We start from the raw sequence: 12,500 nt of genomic DNA, 5'->3' as shown, positions 1-12,500 counted from the left end.
AATTATAAGGCAGCCAACTGGCATAAACGTTAGCACACCGGGCAAAATGCTTAGCAGTACTTTGTCTGTCGCCACGTTCTGAGTTCAAATTCCGCCAAGGTCGACTTTGTCTTTCATCCTTTCGGGGTCGATTAAATAAGTACCAGTTACACACTGGGGTCGATGTAATCGACTTGATCCGTTTGTCTGTCCTTGTTTGTCCTCTCTGTGTTTAGTCCCTTGTGGGTAGTAAAGAAATAGGTATTTCGTCTGTCTTACATTCTGAGTTCAAATTCTGCCGAGGTCGGCTTTGCCTTTCATCCTTTCGGGGTCAATTAAATAAGTACCAGTTACGCACTGGGGTCGATGTAATCGACTTGATCCGTTTGTCTGTCCTTGTTTGTCCTCTCTGTGTTTAGTCCCTTGTGGGTAGTAAAGAAATAGGTATTTCGTCTGTCTTACATTCTGAGTTCAAATTCTGCCGAGGTCGGCTTTGCCTTTCATCCTTTCGGGGTCGATTAAATAAGTACCAGTTACGCACTGGGGTCGATGTAATCGACTTCATTCGTTTGTCTGTCCTTGTTTGTCCCCTCTGTGTTTAGCCCCTTGTGGGCAGTAAAGAAATAGGTATTGAATAGCCCTATGCTGGAAACAATTTCTGTACAATATAATGTTTGTGTTTCTCTATGCAATAATGTACATTTTTATACATGATAATTTGTGTTTCTGTATATGATAATGTTTGTGTATGTGTGTTTTTATAGAGGATAATGTGTGTATGTTTCTGAATGTGATAATTCAGGGTGTTACTGAGCACACATCATCATCATCATCGTTTAACATCCGTCTTCCATGCTAGCATGCACACTATTTAAATTTCTCTGCCTCATAATGTGTATTTCTTGTACTGTTTCTCTCATGCAAGCATAGAAAAGTGGACATTAAAATAATGATAATGATGATGATGATGTGTACATTGACAGTCTGTGTATGATAATGTGTATATAATATATGGTTCTGATAATCTAATACTCTGTTGCTAATGGTGTAAACATTGTTAGGTTTCCTGTAACATTGTGGAGTGGTTAGCATGGAATATATGTCACGTAGTAAATTAGTTCAAACTTGACTTCTCCAAGCTTTAATTATTCTCTCAAACTATCTTGAATGTTCTAATCATAGAGTACAAATCAAATATTAAGGTTATAGCACAAACGAAGGTTCCTCATTTGAATCCACCTGAGGCATGCTGGCAGTTGGAAGTTGAGCTAATCAAAAAGTGATGTTAATATAAATATTGTAAATATATAGTCTAAAGACGATCATAATAGTGCGGAAAATTATAACCTTGAGGAAAAACATAATTTTGAAATAATTAAAAGATAAAAACTAAACAGAAACCATGATTATTTAATAACACCTGTGTTGATTACACCTGTGTTAATTACTTTTCTATTCTATTTTGCAGCTAATCAATTCAACGGTGAATATCTGGACCAGGTCAACAATGAGAACTACCATAGAGATGGTGAGAATATTACTGTTGTTGTTTAGTTGTAGCCAATCAGCTCTGCATGATTTGACTTATGATCATGATTTGACTTATGATCATGAGTTGACTTATGATCATGATTTGACTTATGATCATGATTTGACTTATGATCATGAGTTAACTTATGATCATGAGTTGACTTATGATCATGAGTTGACTTATGATCATGAGTTGACTTATGATCATGTGTTGACTTATGATACTGGGAGAGTTGATTGAAATGTTTAACAATGTTAAGGCAGAAATCTACTGAGTTAGCTGCCAAGACTGCAGAAGTTGCTTCAAGTTGGCTGTGGATCGAGTGATGTGAGACATGGATGGAGTAATGCTATATGAGTCAGTGCTACCTGGTCAGAAGACGAGGTTTGATCAGTCCTAGTTGAGTTGCTAGAGTGAGTGTGTCTGATTGTTGTAACACCTGAAACAGTTAGAGGATAAGCAAAGATGATGTGTCCAGTTGCATTGCAAATGGTATTGGAGAAAATTGTTATCCAAGTTCATGTCATTCTGTCGTCATAATGTCAACAATTCTGTCTTCATACTGTCAACCATTGTTTGCATATTATTAACTGATCTGTCTTCACACTGTTAACCATTCAGTCTAAAGATCCAGTCTTGAAATATGGGTTTCCACCTGAAATATAATAGAATTTATTGAAAAGAAATTTTGTTTTTGCATTGAGTAGGATGGTAAATTAATAGGACAAGATTTGTCAACTATCAGTGCTTTCGTAATCAATTTGGAAAAAATCCATTGCACGGGTGATTAGCCCATTCAACTTCACCAGAGCTTTACCTGTTTCCATCTCTGATGACAAGGACAAGGGGTTGGGCTTTGAGAGACTAAATGTAGCGAAAGTGCTTTAAAGTGGAAACCGGTTGGATATAGAAGGAGAGGTAGGCCTAAGAACTTGTGGCGTAGATCAACTCAAAAGGAACTAGAGAAAGGGGGACATTCATGGCAGAGTATAAGTAGAGAAGCGAAAAATCATGCAACATGGAATTCAACTATAAGTGGCCTATACTCCGTGTTGGAGGGTTAAAGGCAGGACATTGAGTAGGATGAGTGATTACACAAATATTATCTGATGGAGATTTTGGTATAACATTAAGTAATGTGATTTTACTGAAAAAAATTTAGCTGGAACTTTAAGTGCAATTATTACAAAGACATCTTCTGAGAGAGGAATTTAGAATGTTAAATATGTCACACATCTATCTGATTTCTGTCAGTCTATTTTTTTTAACATTGATTTTTGAATTGTCTTGAGTATAGTGGAGAAGTGCTACAGTATGGTCAAGGAGTGAAGTGTTGTAGGAGGACATGTTGTTTATCCTCAGGTCAGCTCTGGAATACAATGCTGTGGTCATTGCAACAAGGCAATCAGGAATCCATTGTATTGTGTGATGTAGAGCTGTTTGAAGCTAAGAGTTGCTGAAGCATGGAACAAACTGCTGGCATCAGTTGTTAGTTGTCCGAGCACTGCATCCTTCAAAACTTCCATGCTTCCTGAGATTCGCCAACACTACACTTAATTTTCTCTCCCCTCCATACACACGTAAGCATGTATCTGACTCATACACTGTTCGCTTCCCAGACATTTGTACATTACTGCATATGCTTTATACGCACTTTCTGACAAGTTGTGGTGCACCTGAGCACTGTATACAATAATTTCATTATTATTATTATAATGTAGTGGTAGTGTTATGCAGAGTGTAGTATATGGCTCTGGTGTCATTGTATTTTATATGTGGGGAAGTGAGCTGTCTTTAACACATATAGACAAACTTAGTCAGCCACACACTTCTAGATATGTAAAATATTACATTATACCAATAAATGTTGCTGATGCCATAAGAATTTATAAATCTTGAGAAGATGTGTAATAATTCTGTTTTGGAACATTGAAGCTTGAAGCAGATAATGCTATAAGTATTAGTGTGTAAATATTAGGTTTAAAAAGTCTTGGGATAGAAAAAGTGAAAGGCTTTTTTAGATCCAATATTTATTTGCTGTTATTTATTGCTTTATCTACTTCAAGTTTCACTGTTCCAAAAATAATAGTGTTGCAGCTATTTCTAGTTAGTCCTTGATAGCCTTGATCAAACAGACTTATGATCAAAGACGTTTCAACCATGACCACCTCCTCCTTTTGTATATTTACCTGTATTATGCAATGTGCTTTTCTTTTTTTTTTTAAGATAGTAGAGTATGATTTAAGAAGGATTTGTCTTACTACTTTTCGCAGATAGGGTATCCATGTAAAAGCTGTCTCAATGTGTGGCTGAAAACCTGTCTGGCCCTCACAACCCCTGAGATCTTTCACAGTAAAGCCTTTTTGTACTGCATAGAAATAGTGTGCAATAATTAAAATATTTCTGCATGCATTGGTACAAGTCATATAACCACAATAAATCGTCTACCAAGAGGTATTGAAGTGTAGGTTTATCTATACCAAATAAGTAAAATTAATTTAATTCAGAAAATAAGAAATGTCAGAAAAGATATGCACTTGAAGCTAAGTAGATTAGGATATCAATGAAATGAGCTGAAGTGTAAATTTTTGCTCTCAGAAATCCAGATAATAGAAATGTCATACTTTTATAAGAGTGCTTCAACCAAATTAACAATTGTCGACAATACGTTTTTAATTAAGAAGGCCTTGGATAATAACTTTTATTTGAAATCCTGATGTTTGTCATGTTCATGTGTGAGATGTTTGGCAACAGATTCCTGTTAAAACTGGATCTGTGCCATTATGTGCACATGAATATTAAAACGTTTTATCTAAGAATCTTTATTGAATGTATTGCAGTTTGGATAGGAAAGTTTGTCTTTCCTATCTTTGCACTAAAGCATAGAGTTTGGTAATAGAATGGACTGAATCCTCTCTGCCAGATATTAATATCATACTTATAATATATCCTGGTTTATTTTGTCAAATTACATCATTGCAAATCAGTTTCATTACTTTACTGTTACTTGTACTAATATTGTATGTGAGCTTATATTATTATACTATAATACCCTGTCCTGTAATGGTCCAGTGACCTCTCCATGGAGGCGTGTGTGTTTGTGAAATATATATACTACAGAATCTGGGTAACCAACCTTATGAGGCTATGGCTTAGGAAGGATCTTTGATCCATTTTTTGATAATACCCTGTAGCAACCTATAGTATTATATAAGCATATAATGTCATATGAATCCATATGAATCCATAGTATTGTACAGTAGCCTATAACTAATATATGATCCTATATAATGCTGTCTTACAATATTAAGAATATCACACAGAATTATATAACACTGTCCTGATAATATCCAGAATATTGGTTTATATCATACTGATCTGCAATATCCAGAGTGGGCACAGTCATGGCTGGGTGGTTAAGATGTTTGCTTTGCAGTTATGTAATCCTGAGTTCAATCATGTTGCATGTTGTTTTAACATAGAATTGGGTTAACCGAAATCTAAGTAAGTAATATTGAGTAGATGGAAACTATGCAAAAGCCCGTTCGATATCCTGCAGCTGTAATTCAAAAGTTTAGCCTTGTCTTATATTATGTCATGCTGATTCTGCTTTGAGGATTACATTAAGTACAAGAATCCATGGAATATTCTGTGGAATATTTGAACACTCATTCTATGATTCAATAAATAAGTAGTTCCATTGATTGAATTCCTGGAATATTGAGTACTTAGGTTTGAAGTCTGGTACTTATTCTATCGATCTATTTTGGCCAAAATCACTAATTTATGTGGACATAAACCAATTCCAGTTGTGAAGAAGTGAGAGGCTCTCTCTCTCTCTCTCTCTCTCTCTCTCTCTTTCTCTCTTTGTCTTTCTTTCTCTCTCGCTCACTCACACACACATATACATACACATACCATGTTGAATTTTTCAGATCAAAATTTACAACCAAAAAAGATAGGTTAACATATATACCATGATAACTTTGGCAGACCAAAAATCCCGTGTGGAATACTGCAGGATTTGGAAAGATGGTGACTGTGTTTAAATGTTTACACTACACGCTATCTTGACTTGTATGCCACAAGATAATGGATGATTAATTCAAAACAATGTGAATGAATAATCATTACATTTGACAGCGTAATCTGAATGCTAAATGGGTTAATAATGGTTTGTGTATAGTTTCCACTATTGACAAGGCATTGGTCAACGCAATACTGTGATAGATGTCATGTAGCGAAGGTTTTCACTGTAGAACTTAATCCAGGGTCACTTGCTGTGAGGCAAACTTCTTAATTACATGGCTGTACCTGCCCCCGTTAGGAGAATGTAATCAGTGTTTATAGTCTGTTAAGTAACGAGTGAAAGAAATGAACTTCTATTCCAGTCTGTTCAGGTAGAAATCAATGTAAATACCTTGTGATAATGTAAAAGAATGATAACTCCACAATAGGGTGTATTTCGATTGAATAAATAGGAGCTGATGAAATGACTACCAGATTAAGTATATCTATTAAGTATATATATAGTTATCATCATCATCATCGTTTAACGTCTGTTTTCCATGCTAGCATGGGTTGGACGGTTCGACTGGGGTCTGGGGAGCCAGTAGGCTGCGCCAGGCCCAGTCTGATCTGGCAGTGTTTCTACAGCTGGATGCCCTTCCTGACGCCAACCACTCCGTGAGTGTAGTGGGTGCTTTTTACGTGCCACCTGCACAGGTGCCAGACGAGGCTGGCAAACGGCCATGATTGGATGGTGCTTTTTACGTGCCACTGGCATGGGGGCCAGACAAGGCTGGCAAACGGCCACGATTGGATGGTGCTTTTTACATGCCACCGGCACGGAGGCCAGTCGGGGCAGCGCTGGCAACGGCCACGTTCGGACGGTTCTTTTATGTGCCACCAGCACTGGTATCACAGCTACAATTTCCATTGATGTTGATCGATTTCGATTTTTATCTCTCTATATATAAACGGCAAAATGTCTGTCTGTGTGTGTGTCCTTTATACAAATCCACAATTTTTCAGTTTGAGGGCTCGCACTTTCTATGGTCATTCAAAACCGTCCAAGGGTGGTCGTGCACATCTTTACATTTCCTCAGTCACCCTGCAAAACCATTAAAAAATCAATAGAAGTGACATTTTTGTGAATTTTCTATCCAAAACCCAATCAAAATGCCCGAAACTTGATACGCCAATTGAATGCCAGCCAGCTGTATGTGATTGGTCGGAGATTTGGACAGTACTCGCGTGTATGTGCGCACGCACGCAGCTGTATATGCATGCACTAGCACTATGAGCTGGCAACACCGGGTCATAGTGCTAGTAATTAACTAAAATACTAAAAGGTAATACTATAGCATGGCCACAGTACAATGACTGAATCCAGTAAAGCAATAAAGGAATAACTGAGTCAACACCCTGGGATATTGTTGCCTTCAAACATTGTGGACTTTACCTAAATATGACCATTTTTTTTTTAGAGACTCATTCGTCACTACACTACAACCACAATCTCATCAATGTACTGTAGCTACCATTTCACTTGTATCTCCTCCCACTACTACAACTGCCTCTTCTTCTCTGATCTGTGAAGCTGCATACTACTTCCACCCATGACCACTTCATATCTCCTTGAGCCAATGACCACCTATTGAACCAATAGGGGGTCATTTGACCTGCTAGAAATAGAAAACAAATTTCCCTCAGATCGCACTCTACCATTTTTCTTTTTAAGGATTCTTTAGATAATATGATTCTGGTTCCTTGCATATTAGTGAAAGATGGGATGGTCATGGCTGGAATTCTGCTGATTGCAGATTGACTCAATGAGACTAAATAACTTCACATCCCTTTCTTATTCCTACTGTGACCCTACCCCAACACTTATCCTGCATTAACCCTTTAGCTTTCAGATTACTCTATCAAATGTTCTGCTTATTTATTCTCTTTGTTTTGGATTAATCATGGATTATCTCATAGCTTCGAGGTTTTGATGCGGTGAATGTTTACTTTTAGAATGACATTGATGGGTAGGTGTGAGAGGCCAAATCTGGCTGTCTTGAACACAAAACAGGTAGACTATTTGGGCTGGATAGAGCTGGTTTAAATACTAAGCAAATCCTTCTGCCACAAATGAGCGCTCTCCTTGAACCCACAACTCAGCACTCACACATTTTCCTCGACAGAAGTTTAAATTGACATCTGAATCATTGACCTCATTGACATCGGAATCATTGAAGATGTGCAAAGGTCATTGGTATTTCCATACCACCACCACCACCACTTCTACCTCCTTCTGTCAGTCTCCATTTAAATGACATTTCAATCATTATGCAATGTATAACAAATAAGGCAGTGGCAGGAATAAATAATTACTGTGAAAAGTAGTGAAAGCTCTAAATGAGCCATGATTGATTTTTCAGCTGTTGATGTGATTGGGCTCAAGGTAGAGTCTTTGTCTGACCTTTTCATTTGCACACCAACGCAACATGACTATAGTGCCCGATCAAAATTCTCTGAAGACTCAGTAATACTAATGTATATACATACTGAAAAACAAAAATCCTGTTGAAGAGGTTATACAAAAAGAAAATAAATAAATAATATACTGATTTATATATTTCATTTATTATTTCTGTTTATGAATATGTATGCATGCAAAAAACATTATATGCAATAGGTGTACGTACATACGTACGTGTGTGAATGTGTGTTCGTGTGTGTGTGTGTTGCCCATATATATTTATATTATATATATAACTCAATCCCGGGCAAAGCCGGGTTATACTGCTAGTATATATATATAAACATATATATATATATATATATATACAAATACAAACAAACATACATACATACAAACAATGAGTTCCTTTCAGTTTCTATCTACCAAATCCACTCATGTGGCTTTAGTCAGCCCAAGACTATAGTAGAAGACACCTACCCAGGATGCCACACAGTGGGACTGAACCTGGAACCATGTGGTTGGGAAGCAAACTTCTTATCACACAGTCATGCCTGCACCTACACCCCCACCTCCACATACACATTATTACCTCTATGGGGGATATATCAGTGTTCATGGTGTTGAGTAATGAGCACATACATACATACACACACACACACACACAACACACACACACACACACACACACATATTGAGGAGACCTATTGAGTCAAGTACACCAACATAAAAAAAAAACAAACGGAAATTGTAGGTGCGATACCTGTGTCGGTGGCACGTAAGATGCACCATCCAAACATGGCCGATGCCAGCGCCGCCTTGACTGGCTTCTGTGCCAGTGGTACGTAAAAAGCACCAACCGATCGTGGCCATAGCCAGCCTCCCCTGGCACCTGTGCTGGTGGAACGTAAAAAGCACCCACTACACTCACGGAGAGGTTGGCGTTAGGAAGGACATCAAGCTGTAGAAACACTGCCAGATCAGACTGGAGCCTGGTGCAGCCTTCTGGCTTCCCAGACCCCGGTCGAACCGTCCAACCCATGCTAGCATGGAAACGGACGTTAAACGATGATGATGATATATATATTTTTTTTTCATCCTTTATTGGCCTTTTCTGTTGTCTTTGATCTCTCTCCTTTCTGGCTCACAATTTATCCCTAATAGTTATTGCATTACCAGATGTTATTAATAGAGCTAGAATTATTACTGTCCAATTATGTGTTCTCTCTTCCTTCTATATAAACGTAATGGTTTTTTGAGATCTCTTAACCATTATTGAAATATTTAAAGTTCAAAAAATTTACATTTTTTTATACTTGCTTTATTCATTAGCTTGTGACCATGCTGGGGGTCGACCTTTAGGGTTGAGTTAATCATATCAAACCAAACACTGTAGTTTGTTACATCAGTCTTTGAAAAATGAAATGCAACCTGAACTCTGAACTTAAGGAAATGTAATCAAATGCTATTATTTTGTCCAATGTTCTTGAGTGAGTAAACGCATAAGTGAATATAAAAGTAAACAGAACAGCAAGTATGGAAATAAACAAAGTTGTAAACATGGAAAGAAACTATAGTAAACACAGAGGTAAACATCATAGTAAATGTGGAAGTTAACACTGTAATAAGCACAGTAGTAAACAGTATTAAACATGGGAAGAAACACGAAAGTAAATAATGAAGTAAACACATTGATAAACATGGAAGTAAACACAACAATAAACACAGTAAACAAAATACTAAACACAGTAATGAACTCTAGAAGCACAGAAGTAAACATTTGCTACTTTATAGAGATGTTTTACAGTGTTAATGTTAAGAAATGGACAGGTTTCAGTAGGAAGTTTAAAAGTTTGTTTTTACTTTGAAATCTTTAATTCAGCTGAATCCATTTATTTAATCCAATTAAACTGAGATTCTTTTCACTTTTCTTTTACTCCTAAATTCATTCAAATCTTATTACCCCCTAGACACCCTCCTGCTATATTCCCAGTCTTACACCAGCAATTCCTAAATGGCTTACTCGCTGAGAAATAGTGAAGCCTAAGTTTTTAAAAAATAGTTTTATTTGAATTTTTAACCCTTCTCAGGGTACAACAGAAAGATAAATCTGACAGCAGCTGTGTATCTTCTCCTTGTTTTCCTATCACCACTAAATCTACCTCTTCCCCTCTAAACTATCAAAACTGTGTATCACTTCCACTGAAGACCATCTTATCATCATCATTGTTCGACCGTGTTCAAGACAATGGAATTTACTATTTTACGCCAGACTTCACGGTCCATCATTGCATTACGGAAGTCCTGTTGCTGGATGCCTGTATCCCTGGAGATTACATCAGGGTTGGAGAGTGTGTGCCCTCTGGTATCACGAGCAGATAGCTTCCAGTGGAGAAGAGTAGAAATTACCTTGTTTTCAGCTCTACAACAATGTCCAGCAAACTGGAGTCTTCTACCTTTCACAAGAGATGACACAGGTGGTAATTTGCCATATATTTGTACTTTGGTTGGATGACACTTCCACGAGAGATTTCGAGTTCTCATAAGGAGGCGAGTGTAAGTTCCATCCAACCGCCTCTCAAACTTCTTTGATAACGTCCAGGTTTCTGAGCCATATAGTAGAATTGGTTCGACTGTGGCTTTGAATATTTTAATTTTCAAATCTCTACTTAGATTTGATGACCAGATCTGGACCATCTTATATGCTCACACACCTCTTCACATCCTTACTGTGCCTTACCTTTAATCAACTTCATTATCATACATTAAATAATTTTACAAAACCATTCTCCTTAATTTCAGTCTTTTGGAACATTAGTAATCTGTTAACAATATGCAGTATTACTATACATCACGTGATCACGTGACCGACCAGTCCATCAGATGTAGTTACACATCGCTGGTCACAATGCGTTCACATTGTTTTAGCCTTCGAATAACGCCACCCCGCTGGCTAAGCGAGCAGGCCAACAGAAGAAAGAGTGGGAGAAAGAGTACAGCAGGAATCACCACCATCCCCTGCCAGAGCCTCGTGGAGCTTTTAGGTGTTTTCGCTCAATAAACACTCACAATGCCTGGTCTGGGAATCGAAACCGCGATCCTACGACCGTGTGTCCGCTGCCCTAACCACTGGGCCATTGCACCTCCACAATACTATACATACAGCTGGAAATAGTGCACTGATTATTATAGGAGCACTCCGTCGGTTACAACGATGAGGGTCCCAGCTGATTCGATCAATAGAACAGTTTGCTCATGAAATTAACGTGCAAGTGACTGAGCAATCCACAGTCATGTGTACCCCTAACGTAGTTCTCGGGGAGATTCAGCGTGACACAGTGTGACAAGGCTGGCCCTTTGTAATACAGATACAACTCATTTTTGCCAGCTGAGTGGACTGGAGCAATGTGAAATAAAGTGTCTTGCTCAAGGACACAATGTGTCGCCAGGAATCGAACTCACGACCTTTCAATCGTGAGCCGAATGCCCTAACCACTAAGCCACGCACCTTCACTGATTATTATAAAGGAGTTATATATCTCAGAGGGAGAGAAAGATGAACATTTTGGTTGAGGTATTTATGTTAAATTGAATAATAAACTTAAATTTGATAAGAATTCGAGGAAGAAGAAAGGAGAAACTTTTCCTGCTTGTCACATTACCAAAGATTGTTGAAGCTTGTAGCTTAGTACTATACTGTCCAACATTGACCAGAAATTATAAGGGGTGGATCGTGCCGTTGTACTACTAAGCACATCACTCCGAAGTGGCACGGGGTATTTTTCGTCTTGATCTCTTCGAGCAAGTTGGGGCAGCGGCGGGACATGTAGTCGGCCACGTGGACGCCACCCGGGGCGTGTCCAGTCGTTCTCTTCACTTGGCTGTGGCTGTAGATAGGGACAGTGGAAATCTCGTTGATACGTTCATGCACGTCATTAATTAGATGACAAGGCATTTGGCATCCTTAACCGAGAGTCATAGTTACAGAGCACGACAGCCAGAGGCGCTAGGCCCCCGGTGGACGCGGGCGAGGTAGTGCACAAATTTTAAGAGACCGACAACTCTCTACACTTATCTTGACCAACAGATATATGTAAGTGCTCCATCAGCAAAAAATACAATTGTACCATGAAAAAACTCAGCTTAGATTCTCTTCCTTATGATTTACAGTAACATTAAGCAACATATCAATATAGTTTGCCCGTGCTGGTAACATGTAAAAAACACCGTCCAAATGTGGAAGATGCTAGTGCCGCCTGACTGGCATCTGTGTCGGTGACACGTAAAAGCACCAACCGATCGTGGCCATTTGCCAGCCTACTCTGGCCCCTGTGCCAGTGGCACAAAAAAAACACCCACTACACACATGGAGTGGTTGGCGTTAGGGAGGGCATCCAGCTGTAGAAACACTGCCAAACCAGACTAAAGCCTGGTGCAGCCTCCTGGCTTCCAGACCCTGGTCGAACCGTCCAACCCATGCTAGTATGGAAAACAGACATTAAATGATGATTCTTTGCC

General features: G+C 38.5%; 1 protein-coding gene across 2 annotated transcripts in view; it reads left to right on the top strand.

Moving 5' to 3' along the window:
- Window positions 1-12,500, top strand: part of LOC115232673 — a 294,183-nt gene that overhangs the window by 179,007 nt on the left and 102,676 nt on the right. For both annotated transcript variants that reach the window (XM_029802692.2, XM_029802693.2), the window contains exon 2: window positions 1,448-1,507. In XM_029802692.2, the coding sequence (XP_029658552.1) occupies window positions 1,448-1,507 (60 nt within the window). The remainder of the gene's footprint in view (window positions 1-1,447; window positions 1,508-12,500) is intronic.

This window comes from Octopus sinensis, linkage group LG2 (assembly GCF_006345805.1).
Source record: "Octopus sinensis linkage group LG2, ASM634580v1, whole genome shotgun sequence".
NCBI classification, from domain to species: Eukaryota; Metazoa; Mollusca; class Cephalopoda; order Octopoda; family Octopodidae; genus Octopus; species Octopus sinensis.
This window is presented reverse-complemented; position numbering and strand designations above follow the sequence as displayed.